Below are 23,647 nucleotides of genomic sequence, written 5' to 3'. Positions count from 1 at the left end.
TATATATATATATATATATATATATATATATGTGTTGAATTTACAAATGTACACATCCTAAGGTTTTAATGGCATACTGTCTCTTCATGCTTCAGGGTAAACAAAAGCTCTAATCAGCACTATCCAGCGTTGCATGTGCAAATTTGACTCGTTCGCTTTGACATGTTAAATTACAGCTGTCAGCAGTATTTCTGCCTGAGCGTGTGGTTTCTCAAGCATTTCTCATTTATGTGGAGCTGCATTTCCCAGAGTTCATGACAACAGCAGTTTGATAATCAGTTTCATTGTTGAGCTAAGATGCTCGTCCATGTCTTAGAATCGTCTGAAAAGCTTCAGAGCCGACTCATTCTCTCTCTGGGTTTATCAGTGGAGCCAAACTGCCCATTTACTCCCCTCAGAGCTGTGTGGACAAGACACTTCAATAATAACAGTCTCCAAGCTCATGGTGAACGGAGTGTGAAAGAGAGAGAGTAAATGAAAGTAGAAGAGACAGTTTGTGAGAAAGCGATGTTGGAGACAGTGGGAGAGTTTTTTGAGCTTCACTGTTATAAGTACGGTATGTTCTGCTCTGTTACGATGTGTTCTGACTCGAGATTCTCAGGAGTATTTCTTTAAATATGGGTATATTTGGTCATGCTGACTTTAATACAGTTTTCATTTATTTAATTTGTTCCAAGAGTGCATATCCATACAGAATTCTGCCATTTTTAGCCATATCATGTGCACCACATGTGAAATTGTTTAATAGAATTATGATTTGGAAATTACATTTGAAACATTTTTGTACTGACTCATTCTTTTGTCTTGCTATGGCTAATTTCATTACCAGCATCTATGTATCCTAAATGTACACGATGACATATATTTTCATGCTTTTTCAATAATTGGACAAAATTACAGCTTGATTGAAAATGACACATTGCTCACAGATGACATTTACCTTGATTTTTCATTGCTTCATTGCTACTGTTCAAAACATTGGGGTCAGTAAGATGTTTTAATGTTTTTGAATGTCTTTTGTGCTCACCACGGCTTCATTATTATAAGTACAGTAAAACCAGTAATAAATATTATTACAAATTAAAATAACTGCAAGCTGTGATGCAAAGCTGAATTTCAGCACCATTACTCCAGTCTTCGGTGTGACATGATCCTTCAGAAATCATTCTTATTATTCAGAATTTCTTATTTTTGACGTTAACAGTTGTGCTGCATACAGTATATTAGTGGAAAAATTGCTGACTGTGGTGAAAATGACATCACAACTGACAGTCGTAATCTGTGTACAATCAAATTAACAATGGCTTTTCATATTTTGAGGTTAAAAGGCACTTGAAAAGTAATTCAAACTAATGACAGATTAATATGACCTTATAACAAAAAAGGTTGCAGTCTGTTAATTTTAATAAATTAGTATATGAACTGTGTACCTCATTTTGAACTCTGGTTTGTTAGTGTTCCTTTAACAGAGGTTCTTCAAAAAACAGTTCCTCTTCGCTCATGAAAGCAGAAGTTTTTTTTTTTTAATTTGACAGCAAAATACAACAAAGAATATCGTTTACATGTAGCGCGCATGGGTAGCGCGTCAACTCTCTCTCCCTCTCGTCGTTGTGCGCCTTCACACTAGAGTTTACGGTACGATAAATACAGGTGCGTTGCACATCTGAACTGATGAACTGAAAAACAGCACAGATCGCTTGACGGAGAGTGAAACTGATTCGCTCAGTCAGAGAGTGTTCGGCGAGTGAAAATATATTATATTTCGGCGAGCTAAACTTATACTTAGCCTCCAACTTAGCCTCCAACTCACACACTGGCGAGTAAAATCTGAGAATATAAATTAGTATATGAACTGTGTACCTCATTTTGAACTCTGGTTTGTTAGTGTTCCTTTAACAGAGGTTCTTCAAAAAACAGTTCCTCTTCGCTCATGAAAGCAGAAGTTTTTTTTTTTTTAAAGAAATAAGAACATGCAAGAACAAGAATGTGTTTTTATTTTGTTATAAGTTGATTTGACAGCGACAGACAATCATAACTATGAATGATTTCCACGATTTTGGATCAGAATGACATTCTATAATGCTACTTTTGCAGAATGCTGAGTGTTTACTGTGCTTCACCATCCATTTCCAGTGTGAATCATCAGTAACTGTTTTACACAATACTAGAGTAAAATGCTGATTTTTTTCACTCAGACTGGCTGCCACTTGCTGAATGAAACATGCAGCTGACATTCATGCATATGCTTCCTGAAAGAAATGCTGCTCATTTGCATTTTTTTGGAAACCAGCTAACTTTCTAACCGGTTTGTTGTCTCTGTCTCTGTGTCTGTGTGTTTTGTCTCTGCAGAAATGTGGTACTGGGTGTTCCTGTGGTGTCTATTCTCGTCTCTGTTCGTTCACAGTGCCGTGGGTCTGCTGATGTGTGTGACACTGCAGCGTCACAAGAGAGGACGGCTCATCACAGTGGTGCTCATCAGTGTGGGGTTCCTGGCTTCTCTCACCGGCGGGGTCATCACCAGTCAGTATTCGCACATTTCTGCTTTTCTTATCAACCTTTGTGGTCAGGACGATTTTAGAAATAAGTGTGCATGTTCTTAAACACAATATGACATCGATATTATTAAATGTCCCTGGTCATTTTGTGCATAATTCATTAATGCACAGTTTTGTGTCCGTAATCTTCAATCAAATTGTTTTCTCAATTCTGAAAACACTTTTTCTGCTGGCACAGTTAGGCTAAGAAATATTTATTTTCCAACTAGATTTTTACATTTTCTGAAGTAAAAGTGAGTGATGTTTGCTCGTGCATGATGCTAGTGTGTTCTGGGACATTGCTAGGCAGTTGCCAAGGAGTTTAGAGTATTTTAGTGAAAATAATATTTTTATACGACTGATTTTTTTGTGACTAATAAAATGCATTATAATTAGTAATGTACCAAAGTTGTGCACCAAAATTAAAGTTTTCATTTAGCTGAAAACGGAAAATAAAGTTTATTTAATAATCAGCACTCAAATAAAATTAAGTTGTATATAAAAATTTATGCAGCTTTTTAATGATATATTGTTAAAATACAAACATTTAAACAGTGGCTGTATTAAAAACTTGTTTTTTTATGACAGATTTATTCCATTAAGTAATGAGGACCACAGGTGAAGTAAAAGCATATGTAATATAGTGCATATATTTAGCAAAATGCTGTTCTCTAGAGTTATATTTTCTAGCTGAGTTTATAGATATTAATTGGCTTTCCTGAGGTAAATATAATGTGTTTTTGACATCTTTCTGTGGTTGAAACACTGATTGAACGATGATACATTTCAATAAGTTGTACTGTTTCTTTCAGCATACCTTCTGATGTTCATTCATGTTTATTTTGTGCTGTAACCAGGAGTGAAAAGGGAGAGATGAGATGTGTCAAAAATGACATTTTTTATTTAAATTTTAATTTAAAGCATTAATTAAACTCAGCCCTCTACGAACACCTTGGCAATTGAATTCGCCACTGGCTAGTACATTTTTTAGTTTACTCGCCAGACTGACTTATACTTAGCCTCCAACTTAGCCTCCAACTCACACACTGGCGAGTAAAATCTGAGAATTTATTAGCAGTTGGCTAATATTAGACATAATTTAGTCGCCCAGAGTGAAGATTTAGTCGCATATGCGAGTGATTTACTCGCAATGTAGAGGGTTGAAACTTCAGCGTGTCGGTCAGTGATTTCAGCCCTCCAGAACGTTTTTGGCTGAAACGGAATTTTATTTTTGGACAAATATGTTTGGTTGCCAAAATTTCAGTGCATCACTATAATGTAATATGTCATGGATGTTTTAAGGGCATAAGGACAACGAAGTAGCTGTTAGCTGTTCTCCAGTCAGGCACAAAAGGAGTTTGGCTCCATTTACAGTGGGTATAGAAAAGAATCAACCCCCTTTAAATTAATCACATATAGTTGCTTTGCAGCATGAAATGATGACAGAAACGGGTTTGTTTTATCCAGCTGTATTTACTCAGTGCAATTTATATCATCCAAGTGAAAGATAGAACACCAGCAAATAAAGAATCAGTGAGTTAGAAAAAGGATCACCCTGCTCCTAAAAATGAATTGTAAACTCAATCAGGTGTAGCTCACCACTTTCTCAATGGCACACAAAGCCATTCGACTTTCAACTGATCAGCTGTGCTCATTTTGATTAGCTCAGCATGAAAAGAGCTTTCCTGGAGCATTTCAGTCTTTGGTAGTGCAAATGAAGCAAACAATCAACTATGGGTGGTAAGGCACTGTCGAAAGATCTCCGGGATGGATACAAAAAAAAAAATCAAAGGCTTTATCAATGGGAAGAAGGTTTACCTTCCAACATCACAGTGACTCAAAGCACATAGCAAAACTGACACACAGTGTTTGAAGGAGAAAAAGGTGAATGTCCTTGCATGGCCTAGTCAGAGTCCAGACTTAAACCCCACTGAAAATCTGTTGAATGACTTGAAGACTGCAGTCCACAAACGCTCACCATCAAATTGAACTGAACTTGAGCAGTTCTGCAAAGAAGAGTGGGTAAATATTGCAAAGTCTAGATGTGCAAAGTTAGTAGAAACAGAGACAAATCCCAACAGACTAAATGCTGTAATTAAAGCAAAAGGTGGTTCAACAAAATACTGACACAAGGGGGTGATCCTTTTTCCAACTCAGTGATTCTGTTTTTTTTTTCTGACATGTTGGTGTTATATCTTTCACTTGGATGTTATAAGTTACACTGAGTAAATACAGCTGGATAAAACAAAAACTGTGTCCGTCTTCATTTCAGGCTGCAAGGCAACAAAATTTGATGATTTTAAAGGGGGGGTGATTCTTTTCTATACCCACTGTATATATAGCCGCACACTGTAGTGCCCGTTCCCAGAGGTCTGCTTTATTATTAATATGGATTTTGCAAAGAGAGAGAAAGAGAGAGAGAGAGACACACACACATTGCCTGTCACACACAGTGGCTTATATGTACATTGACCTACAACAGGCTTTTAGACAAACACACCGAATCATGTCACTAAAACATTTAATAAAATTCAGATATCTGCTTAGAGAACATAAATGACTGAGCCAGGCTAAAGTGTTATCCAGTCTGAGATCGTTTGTGTAAATCTTTTTTTTTTTCTATTAGTAAAACACACCCAAACAGGACCCTGAAAGCACATTCACTCTTTGAATATTTGCTTTAAATTGATTGTATTTAATTTTCTTGCAAATGTGAAATAAACGTTTGAAGTTTTATGTAGATCTCCCCAGTTCATCTAGAACATTTTTGAAACAACTATGAGCTTATTAACATATGACCGCCCACATTTATGTATCAACTCCTGTTTCCAGTATTCAGCAAGTTGCCTGCTTAATTGTAAAGGTCAGAGAGAAGGAAAAAAAAGTCACGAGAAGCTAGATCATGACTGTTTTTTTTTTTAATCTGGTATCTGCTACTGATCTTTTTAAGATGCTTGGCTGAATTTTGCATTAGTCTGAGAGTTAATATTTACAAACATATTACAAAATCTTTTCCTATTTTTTTTTTAGGTATACATTCAATGGGAAACATTTTTTCAACTTAATTGAACTTCAGAGAGAAATTCAAACTGTACTTACAAATAAAAGTGGACTTTAAGCTCTTAAGGCTTTAAAGCTAATGTTGACTTTGCAACAGCCACAGTCATAAAAAAAACATCTCTATTTCAGTTTTAGACGTGTGATTTCCCAGGGGAAGGTTTTATCATTTATTCCTGAAGGTCTCTTGAAGGTTATGTGTCATATTATGTATATATTATATTATGTATCAAATTATATTATGTGTCCACTTTGCTTCAGATGTTTCTTCTTAAATCCTTAGAACAAAGAACAAATAAACATGAGACACAAAATAACAACCACCACCCCGATTGCCATAGCGACCACCTAGAAATGCCCTATCAACCACCCGGTTTCTGTCCAGTCTTGATATTTTGCTCAGCCGAATGCCCTTAGTATCTACTGTATACTGTATATAATTGAAGTATAATTCCATAGTGAGTACAATATTATATATTAATTTGATTGTTTTTGACATTTCAGATTTAGCAAACTTTACAAATTATATATGGCATAGCATAGCAACCACACAGAACACCCTAGCAATTGCATAGCCACTGCATAGCATCCACCAAGAAAACCCTAGCAACTGCATAGCAACCGCATAGCAACTGCATATCAACACCCTAGCAAAAATCTAGCAACGACCCAGAATACCCGACCAACAGCATAGCAGCACCCTAGTAACCACATAGCAAAGCAACACCCTAACAACCACCCAAAATTGCCTAGCAACTGCATAGCAACACCTTAGTAACCACCAGAATACCCTACCAAGCATAACAGCAACTCAGTAAACTCATAGCAAAGCAACACCCTAACAACCACCCAGAATACCCTAGCAACTGTATAGCAGCACCCTAGCAACCCCCCACAACAACCTAACAACTGCATAGCAACACCCTAGCAACCACCCAGAATACCCTACCAACGGCATAGCAGCACCCTAGTAACCTCATTGCAAAACAACACCCTAGCATCAACCCAGATCACCCTAGCAACTGCAAAGCAACACCGTAGCAACCACCCACAACAACCTAGCAACAACCCATCACACCCTACCAACTGCATAGCAAAGCAACACCCTAACAACCACCCAGAATAATTTTCTAGCATCTATCTCTGTATGTCTGTCTGTCTGTCTGTCTATCTATCTTTTAAACTTTAAGCTTTAAACTGTTTCAGGCTTTACAGTTATAGTTTGTTAAACCATTTTAAACTTTCAGACTAGACTTTCTCAAGCTAACATCAATGTTGGTCTACAGTCTTTACTATCTAGTTATTTTTTGGGATATTGATTTCTTCTATCTCAGGTGCGGCAGTAGCAGGTGTGTACCGTGTGGCAGGGAAGGACATGGCTCCTCTTGAAGCTCTGGTGTTCGGAGTGGGCCAGACCGCTTTCACCGTCATCATCTCATTCTCACGGATCTTGGCCACCCTCTAAACGGACTAAAAGCATCATTGACTGACTCACCCAACAGCCAATCGACTGGCAGAAGAGACAGGGTAGAGGTGAGTGGGGTCAAACCACAGAGGTTTGGTCTGCGGTACAAAACGATGAGCTTTAGGAGTCACTAATGGCCAATGGACCATTATATGAAACCCTCTGGAATGGCAGTCTTGGAGAATTTAACATTTCAAGAAGCAAAAACAGCAGTATAAGCCAATGACTGAAACTCAATCTACATGCCAACTGCCTCGATGCAGGATTGAGATGAATCTTGGGATGTCTGTTCATCTTTGTTAAACATTTGATTTGTTTTTGCACATGGATTGTTTCAGCTTTATGTAAACTGGGTGGTTTTGGAGCTGTAGCTGGGCCGTAACGCCAAGATGGATGCACCAAAAACATCCTCTAATAATTTGACTGTCAGTATGTCTGTCTGTCCTCAAACATTTTCTAATTCTGCTCAGCTGAATGGCCTGAAGCATTCATGTTTGCATTTATATGGGTTTTCACTCTGGTCCAGCAGTATTACCACATCCAGTTTTCTTCTTCCACTTTGCACTTGCTGCATTTTGAAAACTGTCTAAAAGGTGTAAGATCTGTAGAAAGTTACACTGGGATGCAATATGGACTTTAATTCAAGGAAGTTTAGGTGTAATCTGGTCTCTTGTAACCAATATAAATTCATTCATAATGGTAAAATGCCTTATAACAATATGGAAACACGTAATGGAACATCAGTATGAATTTTAACTCTGGTATTTAATCAAATGTCAGTTTTAAAGCGAAGAAAACAAGTATTCAAAAAGTCACTATATGGCCTACAACGTCTTGTTCTGTGTCAAGATGTAAAGTAATCCGTCATCTGCAATTATATCATGGACACATTCAAATCTGATCTTGTCCTTGTATAAATACTTCAGTATTTAACATCTTCATGTATAATCCAGTTTATCCAGAATTACTGTGGCAATACTCTCCCTGCTCGAATATGGGGACTTAAACCTCAGGCCTTAAAAGACAAGACAGACACTCTCATCCTGGACTTGTCCTAATCAGTTTGAGAGAGTAAATCAATGGGTGATTTTCTCCTCTGGCATCACCGGTTGAACATGAAAAGTGTATCGCGCTTGAAAGCTCTTGTGTGGAAGTGCACTCTGATGCCATAATAAAAACGGTCATTAGTGCGTCTTTGCTAACAGATGTGTGAAATTGCACTGGTAATTATGCCTTCCATAAGTTTCCCTTTTCCTGATGGACTTCACCAAACAGTATGAACTACAGTTCTGTAAGGAACAGGAGCGAGTGTACTGATGTTAAAATGTTAAAGTAATAGTTCACCCAAAAATGAAAATTTGCTCAAACTCACTCTCAGGCCTTCCAAGATATACATAAATTTGTTTCATCAGATTGAGCAAATTTGGAGAAATGTAGCATTACATCACTTTCTCACCAATGTATCCTCTGCAGTGAATGGGTGCCGTCAGAATAAGAGCCCTGATAAAAAACATCACAATAATCCACTAGTATTCCACATGACTCCATTCCATCAATTAACATCTTATAAAGTGAAAAGCTGCATATTTGCAATCCATTTTTAACTTCAAACTGTTACTTCTGGTTAAAATATGAGTCCTCTATCCATAATTTTCTTTCTCTAGTGAAAAAGACGTCTTGTCTGAATCAGGAGAGAAATATGCACAGATCAAGCACAGTTTATGAGCGAAAACAGTCCAAAACAGCTCTAAACAAATATGTCTGTGGGTTTTGATGTGAGAGGACAACATGAGATGGACTTCTTCACCGGAGAAATCGTTATTATGGATTAGGCACTCGTATTTTAGCTAAAAAACAGAATTTTATGGATTGTAAAGTGATTGTAAAGTGATGTTACATGTAGCCAAGCATGGTGTCCCATACTCGGAATCTGTGCTTTGCATTTAACCCATCCAAGTGCACAGTGAGTAGTGAACACACACACACACACACACACACCCAGAGCTGTGGGCAGCCATTTTTGCTGCGCCACCTGGGTAGCATTTGGGGGTTCGGTGCCTTGCTCAAGGGTCTCACCTCTGTTGTGGTATTGAAGGTGGAAGAGAGCGCTGTACACTCACTCCCCCCACCTACATTCCCTGTCGGTACCGAGACTCGATCCTGCGACCTTTGGGTTACAAGTCAGGCTCTCTAACCATTCAAATTTAAAAACACCTTAATGATGGATTTGTTTCTCATAAATGCATAGCTTTTCAATTCACAAGACTAATAGATGGTCTGGAGTGGTGTGGATTTCTTTTAGATTATGGTGATGTTTTTATCAGCTGTTTGGACTCTCATTCTGACGGCACCCATTCACTGCAGAGGATCCATTGGTGAGCAAGTGATATAAGGGTAAATTTCTCCAAATCTGTTCAGATGAGGAAACAAACTCTTCTACATCTTGGATGGACTGAGGGTGAGTACATTTTCATTTCTGGGTGAACAATTCCTTTAAATGGAAAGGGTTTTGAATGGTGAACAGTGTGGAATGTGATGACTGCGGTGTTCTACGATACCTCACTGCTGCCACTGGCTTTATTATTGACAAAACTTTCCTTGTTTTTCTATTTAATTTTCATGAACACCATGAATTTTTGATGTTTAATGCTAATAATAACCTGATAGTTGAAGACCATTTAATTTGTTGTAAAATTGATTTACATTTGAATGTAAATGTTTGCAAAGAACTATTTTTTTTATTGTTTAGTAGCACTTTCTATGAAGCTTTATATATATAATGCATCATGAAGGCATTAATAAATATACAGAATAATCAGTTACCAAGGCAAGAATCACTGTTGTTACTGGTATAAATAAAGGGATTTGAACAAACTAGTATTATATTATAGAGTAGAACGAGAACCTTTTTTTTTGTTGGTGTATGGAAAAATGGGTGCAAATGATGAATTGTTAAAAAGTTTCATAATAATTTCATAATTAAAGCTTCATAATTATTAACTTTTTTTCATAGCATGTGAAACATTTCTAAAACTCAAAATGGGCTTTTCAGTGTTTCATCTTTTAATAGCCATTCAATCTCGTCAAGACTGAGGCCAAACTCCACCTGTTTATTACTGTATTGGGCATTACAAAAGAGCATATTCCCAATGTTTGTTTGTTTATTAACAGTTCATTTATGTGTGGCTGTTGTGTCAAAGTGAATAATGTCTGATTGTTAGTTTAAAACACTTGTGTATGAAGCCACTGAAACACACATGATCATGGGAATTGATTCCTTTTACTTTATTGTTCTGTTGTCATAATGTGACATAATGTTTATTTAAGCCAAAGTATTCCTTATCTCTTCAGCTTTAGGAATTTTTTAATTGAATATGATTTTTATGAAAAATTGAATGAATGAAAAATATGATTTTATGCAAGCTTTGTTTATGACTTTTTTATATTATGTTTTTGCTTGTCAGAATATCTCAGCACTGATTCATGTAGTCTGAACTACTCATGAAAAGGCTGATTTCCAATTTGTTGATACTGTGAACGATTTTCAGATGTTATTAATGAGTTAAGGTATTGATGAGGGCGTTGGATGTAATGGCTTTTTACTTCTAATCGTATGCAACTAAAAGTTCACTTTCATTACCAGACTAGCACTGCAGAGGGCGTCAGTGTACTGTGGATGAGTGTGAAACACATCCTACTGTCAAAGGAAACTGATTGTATGTGTAGAATTTTGCAGGTCTAATGTGTTGATTCATAATTCATGAGGGATTCTGCCAGTCGAAAAAGAGTCACTTTTTTGTTTATTTGATTGACAAATTGATTCATTTGGAAATTCACTACTGAACTATTCAGTACTGTGTAGTTTTACTTAAGCAGTTCAGAAGGACATACTACCATGCTATTTACTATTTTTGCAGTAAACTGCAGAAGATGATTTTTTTATTATTTAGTGTTTTGACTTGTTTTGCAGAACACATATCTAAATATTCTTAAATTAAGATACGTAAGATATTAATTCTTGTTTTCAGAAAAATGTATCAAAATTAAGAGAGTTTAAGCTTAAAACAAGAAAAAAATCTGCCAATGGGGTAAAAAAAAAACTTTCAAATTCAAAGTGAAAACAAGTCATGTTTGTTTTTCTTATCATATTGGCAGATATTTGTACTTTTTTCAAGCATAAAGATTATTATTTTTAATTTAGTCTATTTGTTTCAGAAAAGAACAATAATATAGACTTAATATCTGCATAGTATACAGTAGGCAATAGGCTATTCCATTCTGAACACAGCCATACAGATCTTACATTGTTTTGACAAAATGTGTTGGATTTGAGTATATCAGTTGAATTAATTATGACTGTGTTTATTATTTATTCAGTCCACGTTTGTAGAGAATGACAAAACGTTAAAGCAGCTGTGTGTAGTCTTATGTATTTTTGCGACTTTGGAGCCCCCTACAGTTAAGAGAGTGGAATTCACTGTCATAATTACAGCGGATAGCTGTTGCTGCCATAAAGCAGTCCGCTCTTTTCGCGGAATTTCGTACCCGCTCACCAAACTTACTTCCGGAACAGACGTTTGTGGGGAGCGCGGGAAAGAAACAGAAGCCATTCGCCTTATTAGAAGTCAGTGTACCACCAGAATTATTTTGAAACGGATATTTCAAGGTAAAAACGTACATAAAGTTGCTTTAAATTGTAAGGAAAGAGACGTGACATGTGGCCAAGTCGAGACTCGAACCCGCAACCTTTGAGTTACGAGTCCGACTCTCTAAGGCCAAGACTTTCCCCTCAGTGGGTAATGTAGTGGCATATTTAACATATCAATTGTGTTTAACATGATTAGCATGATGGGTGTCTAAAAAACACAAGCTTTAGGTGTCTGTGTTTATGAGTGATGCTGTAGATGTGTTGAAGTGTGCTGTCTGTGTATATATATATGTGTTTGAATGTATTGAAACACCTTTACTGATTTGTGATGGGGTGTTTTCTCCAAGAAGCTTTTATTTATACTTGTGTTTTGATAAAGTTTGACTGGTCAGAATTGTTTTGAAATACTTTTATAGCTGCCTTGAAGATTATGGGTTCATAAACCCCATGATGTCTCTGTATACTTATTTATTTTTGTTGAAATAATAGAAAGCTTTGGTTTTTGTTGTTTTGCACAGTTTTGAGGGTCATAAAACCAGTTTAGCAGCTGGACTATAAAGTGGGTGTCCTTATGACCCAGTCATATTCAGAGCTGCTGATTGGGCAGTTGGTATCCATAAGACATGCTTCTGAAAAAAGTCTTATTTTGAGTTGAAGATGTGCCATGAACGGATGGTAAGATTTCAGGCCTTGGAAATACTTGAGATGGAGAATATTGCAATAAAGAGAGGGACATGATACAGCACATCCAAGACAGACACTAGGTATGTTTCCCCTGTTAACGTACAACATTCAAACATTTGCCTGTCATGTGTCTGTACCTCAGTGATTGCATGCAAAAATGCAACTCCTCTCGGACTTTAAAGTGTGCAGATGGATTTCTGACAATCCTTGTTAAATGCCACTCCACAAGAAGTGGCATGTGTAGATAGTGTATGATATGTTCTTTTTTAAATTTTGTATGAGCAAACAGCTGTGCTTTCCAGCACCTCTATTTATGTACAAATGCTCCTCTGTAAAACACTCTGCGGTCAGTTGAAATAAAAATGTTTTGCAGTAAAAGTTGCCTTGTGGTCATCACTTACTGATGAAAACTTTTTCAAAACCATGTATAATATATGAAATGTGTAAATATACTGTATATGTTTATTCTAAACTACAATACAAGCTTGGGGTCAGTAAAATTGTATAATGTTCTTAAAAACTTATTTGATAAAAATGCCATAATTAGAGTATTATCGTGAAAATTGTATTAATTTAACTTAACCGTTTACTCTTTGCGTGTGTGTGTGTGTGTATACATATATATATATATATATATATATGTATATGTGTGTGTGTGTAATTTATTCCTGTGATGACAACGCTACGTTTTTTAGCATTATTAGTCCAGTCTGCTTTATTATTAAATGATTACAATGTAAAAAAAAAAAATTCAGTTTCATTAGGAATTTCTTATGAATAAATGTATTTTGTTCTGTTTTGACTGACTGTCATCAAACCTGGACTCAATGTCTGGACATAATTTGGTTTTAATATAGTCTTGGGGCTGACATTTTATCTTTATGGCTCCTTTTTGCTGAATGCAGGGTGAATAGTACAATGCCATGAATTGTATAACCACTCAGAATTCACAACAGCGGTCAGACTTACTCGTTTACTTTTTATAAGTCACTGGTTACAGATATATAAAGCGACAAGAAGTGAGTTCATTGCTGCATGGGTCATTTAGCCTCTACAGAGACCTTTCATCTCTCTCAGCCATATTTCCGCTGTGTACCAACCACAAGGTGCTGTAGTAGACGTGCAGATGCAGTGCACCCGACCCGTACCACCTGCCTACACGGAAACACCCTCCTGGAGACACTCAGAGGGCGCCAAGGTACTATTTTCAGAGCCACTGTTTCAATCTAAACACTAAAAATGGAAGAAATCCTTTAAAACAGGCACAGAAACGGATGTACGATGGCCGCCAGAGAATATAGGAAGTGAGGTTGTGCCACATGACCCTACTCTGGCTCTGTTCCAAAACCAACGAGCTCCTTTGCTGTCCAAATAAACTACTTCCTTTTAAGGCAGCAAATGGAATACTCTACATAGGCAGCAACTCTGTGCCATACATATAGTACACAAGAGACTGATAAGTTTAATGAGTTTGCAATTAGACTTTAACGTTTGCATGACACTTTTATCTGTAGTGACTTGGTACCATTGAATTCAAAGCTAATGATGCAATATTATAGTAAGCATACAAAAAACACATCCACAGAAAAAAACACAAATACTAATATGGTCAAAATGTTATTAGACTGAACTTCACTTCATCAAAATGTGTTGAATTAATTTGAATGAATTTTAGTATATTTATTACATTTATTACTTATACATTTATTATGGCAGCAGCGTCTCTTATAACAGTGAATCTGTTAAGTTCATCTGCATCAATAACAGCGCCATATTACATCGGTTATGACATGTAGCTTTTAAGTTATTGAGCTATTTTACTGATAAAATCGTCAGAGCGGCACTGACAACACTTTTCTGTGTGAGTGTTGAGTGTCCGTGTTGTATGTGTTTGTGTTTGAATGGGAGAGAGAGCAGGAGAAATTGAGTATGTGCTTTCCGGACAATCTCCAAAACTCAAATAAGGAACAAAACGGCAGATAAAGGCCCAACAATTGTGTCATCTGTCCGCGAAGTCGCTCCCTATTTTGTCTGCATGTGCACATCAAAGCCACAAAAATGAATATCCACCAGAATTGGCCCAGGGCAAAGTATCCTGTGTTGAAGCCTCAACTCCATTTAACTGCATAGACCTCTGGGGAGCTTTTTAAGTGAGCACAGTGCTCATTACTTTAACTGCATAGCTGCGGAAGTTCAACAAGATGGTACAATAGAGTCACAGCAGAGGAATTTAGTCAGCTGGTCCAGGAGTCAAAGTTCCCTACTGATTATCGCTCCGTTTTGTTATTGTGTTATTTTATTCCAGGATATTGTGCAGCATTGTGCTGTCCAGCTCTGCTGTACTCCAGCTGGCCCCGTGTAAAGTGTGTTTTAACATTTCTAGTGAAGTATAGGAGGAGCCGGTTGTTCGGTATACGGTGTTTCTACCATATGCAAAATGCTTGGACAGCGATACAGAAAGTGTTCATAAGAGCCGTGCATGTCTTATATTTTATGGAGTTTTCAGTTGTGTTTCATCTGTGAATGTCTCATGTGCTTCTTAGGAATAGTTCAGCCAAAATTGAAAATGATTTCAAGATGAGTACATGAGTTTGTTCTTTGGAGAAATTTAGCATCACATCACTTGCTCACCAATGGATCCTCTGCAGTGAATGGGTGCCGTCAGAATGAGAGTCCAAACAGCTGATAAAAACATCACAATGATCCACAAGTAATGTACATGACTCCAGTCCAGCAATTAACGTCTTGTGAAGCGAAAAGCTAGATGTTTATAACAAACAAATTCATCATTAAGATGTTTTTAACTTTAAACCATTGTTTCCATAATATTGCTTTCTCTAGAGAAAACGTTGTCTTGTCTGAATCAAGAGAGAAATATGCACAGATCAAGCAAAGTTTACGAACGAAAAGAGTTCTAAACAAATATATTGGTGGATTTTGATGTGAAAGGACAATAAGGGATGGACTTCTTCACTGAAGGATGCGTTATTATGGATTTCGCTAGAAGAAACAGTCTGAAGTTAAAACGTCTTGATGGATTTGTTTAGTGTAACAAACATGCAGCTTTTCACTTCACAAGACGTTAATTGCTGGACTGGATCCATTACTTGTGGATCATTGTGATGTTTTTATCAGCTGTTTGGACTCTCATTCTGACGGCACCCATTCACTGCAGAGGATCCATTGGTGAGCAAGTGATGTAATGCTAAATTACTCCAAATCTGTTCTGATGAAGAAACAAACTCATTGACATCTACATAATGCCAAATAGTAATATTAAAAAAGGAAACTAATAAAAGTAACAGTATTAGTATAGCTCTTTTGAGATGTTTCTCTCTTATGAATGTGTTTATGTGCTGCTTTGCGTTTTTGTGGTTAAATTAAATTGATTGTAAGTTCATTTGTCACACATATTATCATTCAGTGACATAGGAAACCACCTTTCTTATCGATATCCTGTTTTGTCCCTGTAGTTTGTGATCGAATTCCCGTCTCTTCGGCTGAACCAGTGGTCCGTCTTTATCGTGAATGTGTTTGACCTGGAAATGTTTGGAACACAGAAGGAAACTGCTGTAACGTGATCCACTTAAGAAAAGACGTTTCCTTCAACCATTCTGGAATTTAAAGAATTGAACAGTGGGTCAGAAAAACAGATTCATTATCAAGGGGCAACAGTACAGTGAATGATTTCATATCAAAATAAAAACAAGAAGTGACTTTCCCTGGACCGCATCTTACTGCTGAAGCAGTATGTTCTGGTTTGTCACACACACAGTGTTGATAGGGCATGGAGGACATTTAACTTTATCCAGTTTAGACCAGTTCAGCTTTTTTGTTTTCAGTGATAGCATTTCACTTTAAAAAGAAAACATCTATGGAACTTAGATAATAAACAAAGCAATTGATTTCTCTTAAAATCTTTCAATGTAATAAATATAAAGCTGATTTTTTGGAGACAGTTGACCTGAGTCAAATTAAGTCAGCTGTCTCCAAAAACAGCATTTATTCAGATTAAAACCCACAAGATATTATTAGGAACATTACTCAATCACTTTGAAGGATGGCCAGTGGTTGTTTCTGAAATATTTATTCCTCTACTTATATTCCACATGAAATATAAATCGAGAACTATAATAGATATACATGTTTATTTTTATTGCTATTTTTATTTTATTAATTTTTCAGAATGTTAAAATGTTTTACTGTTAAATTATTTGATTTAATGAATAAAAAACAGTTTGATTCAAAGTTGTGTTGAGTTAAATACAACAATTAAATAAATCTGATGATACAACGTTTTTATTTATTAGTTTTTTCAAAATGTCATAATTTTTTTTAACTAATTTAAATGATTATTTAAAAAAAAAAAAAAAAAAACAATTAGACCTTTTAGATTTGTGTGCTTGACTGTCACTATTAACTGTTTCTGAAGTTCTTCAAATGGTTTTTTATCTGAAAACCTAAACTATAAAATTATTTGTGATTGTAAATCAAGCTATGGATTTATTTCTGACTTCCAAGTACTGTTGTTTTACTCCGTAAATCTAATTTATGAACTTTCAGATTGGCCTTTTTTTTATTGATAAGACGTGCTCTCGTGTCTAGAGGGCATCCAGACTATAGACCTTCCTGCATTCTTGAACTTGGAGGAGGGAAAAAATTAGGAAACAATGTCTGCAAGCAAACCTGACCCCTCAACCTATAAACCAACCTTCAATGATAAATTCCTCCCTGGAAGCTTTGAACTCCGTGATGCGCTCCAGCAGGTCTGGAAAGCAAGCGTCTGCAGACCTCCAGAGTCCACAGAAGTGTCTGACTTCTGGCCCTCCCAATCCCAGAAATGCACTGAGGATTTATGATGGTCAGTGAATCACACTATTTTTAGCAGGGCCTCGAAAATGGACTCGGTCTTCAGCTCCATTGTTTCATAGTGTGCTTTCGCCGGCCTTTGCAGCCAAACGCAAACAATGGTGTATCCTCGCCCCTCGGCAGGCGCCGAACAAGGTGCCTGTCCTTTGTTCGGCTCCTTGGGGGAGTGAACGGTGGAGGGCTCTGTCGGGACAACAGCGGGCGGTCGCGTGCAATGACAGGCCAGCTGTCACCTGCTGTCCCGGCACCAGCCACCGACCCCTAAGAGAAGAACTGCAGACACGTGTCACTGAGGAAGAGGCTACTAAAATACAAATCACTCCCTCTGACTTTTACCTGCATATTTGTTCTTTGTTCTAAAAAATCCAAGGCCGGTTCTTGACATTTTATTATTTTATTAGACTCAAATATGTCAGAAATGTCTCTTTTTTTACTAATATTTTTAATTCGTTTTTGTTTTATTTCTTTTTTTAAATGAGTTCCATTTTTCATTTAATTGTAGTTAAAGTTTTAGTCATTTTGTTTTGTTTTGACATTTTTATACTTTTTTTTTTAATGTCTACATATTTTTTATTAAATTTAGTTTGTAAATGAATATGAGAATGACAACTAGCTGAAATAATGTTTTTTTGTTTTTAGGTTAATGTTTATTTTAATTCAAGTAACTCTTTTTAAAGTTTTATTTACAATTAACTATAATAAACCTGGTTTATTTGTCCAAAAATAACCACAAGGGGGCGTCTGTGGCTCTCACTTTCAATGCTTTCTATGTTTGGAGCCCTCAGTTATTGAGACTGTATTTTTTAATTAAAAAGGAAAATGTTGGATAATCATTTGTACACAAAGAGGGTAGGCCTACTTGTAGGGCAAGCCAAGTTTTGACTGATTGCAGTGGTTTCTGGTATACATGTAAATTTGTCCAGAGCTAGCATCTTACAAGGTAGCATAAAATTACTGTGCACACTTACAATTTTTTTTAATTTGACAGAATTGCATTCAATTGCTTGGGCATGGGATATGTTTGCATTCTGTATTGCTGTAGCTAAAACAGTAGGTCATGGTGCTAGCAACACCAAGCTTCCAAGATTCCCAGGGACTAAACTAAATGAAAATGAGAAATATTTCCTTGGCAACTTGCTGAAAACGTTATTGTTACTGATGGTGTGATCGTGTAAAAACGGTAAATCCTGACATCGCTACTAAAGCATTTATTGTCTTTTATTTTCTTGGCAGAACATTTTGTGAGAAAAAAAATATATAAATATTTCTGTCTTAAAAGACTGTTCATGAGCACATTATCAGTGCTTGAACTCCACGTAGGCCTGTCACGATAACAATTTTTTGTTGTACGATATATTGGCCCAGATATAATTGCGATATTGATATTATTTTCATTTTAAAGACCATTTTATGCCACTGAATATATAATCATAATGTAACAGCATAATAATGCAAGAAGGCCTACACACTTCCAAATGACAACCAATTTAATTTTTAAGAATATTTAGATCATGGAAATTAAGTATCAAAATATTAGATACCTTAAAAATGATAATATATATATAATAAATAGTAAATAAACATTTTCTAACAGAAAGTGCAAAGTAAAAAGAAGAAAAAAAAAGAAAAATGTGCAAGGATGGCAAGACTCTAGACAAGACCATATCTGCAGATGTACAAAACATGGTGATATTAATTTTTAAGTAAATATAATGGGTGATATATTGCGTCACTAAAAATTATTGAGGTCATGTACATATATTGCGCGATAAGTCGATATATTGATTATTGCGACAGGCCTAACTCCACGTCCTTATCAATTCCTAAAACAGCAGTCAGCCCTGACTTTTCTCAGATTCTCTCCAACAGTTATGAAACCTTTCTGGTTCTCCGTGAACATGTGAAATGCCAAGCATGTGTCAACCTCCTCAGCAGTGGTGTGCAAATGCAGGTCCCCAAACGTTTACAATGGCTGCAGCTCTATCAGACCTCCCCAGACATCAGCTTGTGGATCTCACCTTCCGGTCTGACCCGGGCCTGACATTTTGATGAGCCATTCAGGCAGTGCTAATGAGCCGTCAGCAATGTTTTGGCGTCGCCCTGCCACCCTTCGCTTGGTGCTGTTTTTATCCAAGACATTCCAAGCAGTTCCACTGACCTTTCCAATGCCTAGCCCTTAGAAAGCCATGATTAACTGTGTTTTTCTTAAAGAAGAATGGTCAGGATAACTGAGATTACATAAGGCAAAAGGCTCAGCCAAACTTGAACTAACTTCAGATTTTCTTAAACTGCTTGACAATAACAATGAACAAAGTTTGAACAAAATTACATTACTTTCAATTTGTTTATATTATGCATTATAATAAGCTACTTGGTATAACTATTAACTGATAGTTGATGAAGACCCGATTTTGAGGAAGTTCCTGATTTGTCACAGTATCAGAGACTTTGCACTCGGCCCGCTTCCATCTCCCACACGTTGCCTGAATCAGGGTTGCCAGGTTTTCACAGCAAAACCTGCCCAATTGCTACTCAAAACTAGCTCTGGGGGGAGGGGTTAAAATACACATTTTTTGGTGGGCTAAACATCACTTGGGGTCGCTTCAACTCGCGGACATGAAAAACATCCAACACCAAACAAAACAACAACAAGAACAACCAAAAAAGCAACAGTGTTAAAATACCCAATTCCGCCGTAAAACCGAGGACTTGGCAACACTGCTAACCCGAATCAATCGACCGACACTGCCACAGTCACGCTGGAATCTAATGTGCACGGCGCTCATGTAGCTTACACCTTTTGTGTGTGTGTGTGTGTGTGTGTGTGTGTGTGTGTGTGTGTGTGTGTTTTGTAGCAATCAGAGTTATTGAAAAGGCATCATACGCAAGGTGGATATAAAGGAACACGCTGAAAACATTAAAAGGAATATCTTGACTACAAATAAATTCGCTACGTGGAGATGCTTAAACCAACATTTCTTCCAGGCTGCATTCTTGGTTGTATCGAGGGGGGTAAAAACAAAGTGAAAGGGTGTGAGTCATCACCGCATACCCTCCCTAGTCTGGGTAAAAATACACACACATACACGCGCTCTTAGGAGCATGGTCTCCACGCACCACTGATATTACCTAACTCCAAGAGTGGGAGGCAGCCATCGCCATGTTTAATTCATCAACACTGAATTAAATCAAGTGATAAACTTAGAAAACCGTTATTACACCTTCTTTTTTCTGCACTTTTAATCTCATTTCTTTGCCAGGTTTTGTCTGCTATACAGGTTATCAATAAAGATTGAATCATGTGTCTCATCAGTTATCAACAAAAGAGAATGAAGCAACACTGCAAGCAAACTTTCCAGAATTAGCAGTTGGTTTATTTAAGCTACGATAGATTTTGCACGGCTTTACTTCAAGATGCACATTTTACATTGGGCATCAAATGGTGACCAAAATTGGTTAGCTTAAAAAGTTAAAGTATTTAATTTCAGTGAAAGCCAATAATTCATTGGCAAGAGATGTGCACTTAATTTGTGATAAATTTCACCAAAACACTGTGAAGTTGGTTTGGATGCACAGCCTGAGACCTCAACAACAACCAAAAAATACTAAGTTTTTCCTTCTGCTGGAATGTATAAGCATATGAATTTTTCTGTCTGTGCACAATTATATCGTTAATGGCATTTCAGTAAAGGCATTTAGCATTTTTCTTTTTTTTTTAAATAAACCTGAGACCCATTTTGGACTGGTGACCTACCAGCTGAGAACTACTGCATTAGTAAGTTCATTTAATAATAATAGTAATCAAACACAGTTGCATAAAGTAGACATGAAAATAGAATTGAAATATTAAATAGTATAAATATGGAAAACCTGCTAGCATTGGATTGTAAGGAGTGAGCAAATAAGTGACTGTCCTTGTGCTTTGGATGAAAAAGAAGAATAGCTCAAGCTATTCACTAAATATTGTACTGTTTTGCTTTAAAGACAGACCTTAGAGACCAATAATGCACATGATGCAAGTATCTAAAACAGGGCTGTAATCTCATGTGACTCATTATACAGGCAGACCCTTCAGGTTTGTGGGATAAAAACAAACGTTTTCTGCCTACAGCCCACAGGAGGCGCCAGAGCACAGACTGGAGACCAGGAAACATAAGTAGACAAGTGAGCCAGTTGTACATCAACAACAACAAAAAACGTAGACAATTCTGTCATAATTCACTCACCCTCATTTTGTTTCAAACATAAATTGCTGTTATTTTAGTTTATTGCTATTTTTATTGAAAACAGGCAATCTTCACAACTTTTCTGAACAACAACAGTTGAATCTCAGAGCAAAAAAAAAGAAGAAGATGTGAGCAGTGACTTATATTTGGGTCTGTTTCTCACACAAAACGTGTACATGACTTCAAAAGACTTGAAATATTGTGCACAATTCATATGGACAACTTTTTATAAATAATTTCATGATGATATTATGTGTTCTCCTTCTAAAAATGCTGTATATGGAGAAGATTGTTCTTTTTAGATCAAAACCAAATTACCCAATTTTATTATGTAATTTTCTTTCTTCTCTCTCCCATTAGCTTTCAAGACTCCAGAACTTTCTTGCTCAGTAGTCAAGCACCTTTATCGATTGGCGTTGTGCTCTCAGTGGGGGCGTTTCACAGACAGTTACCCAGAGATGATGCCCTTTCTGCAGGTATGTGGCAGCACTCTGGTCCCTTGAGCTGTGGAGCTAGAGGAGGATTATTAGACATGGTGTCTGGACCATAAATCAGCTGATGTATGATCCAGCAGAAGTCTCCCCTGAGCAATGGGATTCACCTTCTAAAGCTGAGGGTAGGTAATGTTCTCTTCTTCTTGTTGCCAGGGTTTCGGCACAGTTCCAGATCTGTTCACATGATTTTAAGGAATACAATTAGTAAAAGCTAAACTAAAGGGTTTCTTTGAATTGAAGCAATATTAAGGAAGTTATGCTTAAGAGAGACTTGGATTGCACTTAAAGACATGCTGTGGGTTTTATCATCAGCATCAAAGGCATGCTGCCAATTACAACAGACAATCATTTCAACTCCTCCTTCAGTTTGCAAAACAAACGACAATTTAATTGCAGTTGCAGTGGAAGTTTGCTGTGGGGCAAGACATTTCACTATAGACATTACTATTGACATAGCATAACACATTTTGCATAATATTGGCAAATAAACCCTCCAGAATGCATTAGTCCTTAATGATGGATTGTTTATTACAAACACGCAGCTTGTGGATTACATGCATTGCCTGAGGATTAATGTGATGTTTTTATCAGTTGTTTGGACCCTCATTCTGACGGCACCCATTCACTGCATCCATTGGTGATCAAGTGATGTAATGCTACATTTCTACAAATCTGTTCCGAAGTACAAAACAGCTTTGTCTACAAATTCGTCATCTTGAATTACCTGAGGGTGTGTGCATTTTCAACAAATTCTCATTTTTGGGTGAACTATTCCTTTAAGTGCATTACTATAAACATGCTTTTGCATGTTTTTACAACCTGAGGTACAAGCCAACAGGCCTCAGATGCTGTCCCAACCCGTTCTCATCAGTCTGCGTATAAATAACACGACTTTACACTTTCTAATTGCGTGTAATGCATACGCCAAATGCCAATTTTGCGTGCATATGATACGCCAATCCTTCACATTAACTTCGGTGGAGAGCAGATGCGTCCAAATACCACGCGTCATCTTCAGCGGCAGTGACGTCACCAGCGAGGCTCAGTTCGTCCAGTTCACCTGATGCGCGTACACCTTCAAGCAGGTAAGGGCAACGATCTTTTTTTGTAATGAGATCATGTGGTTAACGGTATTATTTTAATTATTTCAGTGTTTCTGCATCACGTTACATGGGGTCATGTGTTAAAATGGTAACGTATGCGTTCAAATTATGGAACAGTGGGCTGCTCAGTTAGCACAGCTGCTAGCCTACCATTGCCATTAGCCTAAGCTAACTTCTACTGTATATAGACCTGTTGCAGTTTGAAATAAATAAAACCGTTTTTAATCATGTTGTGACAAGGGTCTTCAGCTTTTAGACATGGCTGATGACAGCACAATAAATCAACCAACCCGGTATCGCTTGATAGTCTGATTATGTAAAAAGTCCACACATTTACCATATTTTTACCATAGCAGCCTAACTGTTGCTCGACCTTGTCGTGTGTAGCCAATGCACAGTAACTACAACACATTTGCCATGCTTCTCCCACCGTAACCGTAGTTTTACTGTGGTATTTGTAGTTACTAAAGCATAATAACCACAACATTTACTATGGGCTTAACGTTACCTCAGTAATCGTAGTTTTACTGTGGTATTTGTAGTTACTAAAGCATAATAACCACAACA

General features: G+C 36.9%; 1 protein-coding gene across 1 annotated transcript in view; it reads left to right on the top strand.

Annotated features, from left to right (window-relative positions):
- The window catches only part of LOC107669975 (transmembrane protein 170B-like), a 13,002-nt gene extending 5,641 nt beyond the window's left edge, over positions 1–7,361 (top strand). Inside the window, exons 2-3 of the mRNA XM_016462409.1 lie at positions 2,350–2,520; positions 6,926–7,361. Of these exons, the coding sequence (XP_016317895.1) occupies positions 2,350–2,520; positions 6,926–7,056 (302 nt within the window). The 3' untranslated portion in view covers positions 7,057–7,361. The remainder of the gene's footprint in view (positions 1–2,349; positions 2,521–6,925) is intronic.
- Positions 7,362–23,647: the final 16,286 nt, after the last annotated feature.

This window comes from Sinocyclocheilus anshuiensis, unplaced genomic scaffold, assembly GCF_001515605.1.
Source record: "Sinocyclocheilus anshuiensis isolate Anshui unplaced genomic scaffold, SAMN03320099.WGS_v1.1 scaffold160, whole genome shotgun sequence".
In the NCBI taxonomy this organism is placed as follows: Eukaryota; Metazoa; Chordata; class Actinopteri; order Cypriniformes; family Cyprinidae; genus Sinocyclocheilus; species Sinocyclocheilus anshuiensis.
The sequence above is the reverse complement of the archived record's forward strand: the minus strand, read 5'-3'. Positions and strand labels throughout refer to the sequence as shown.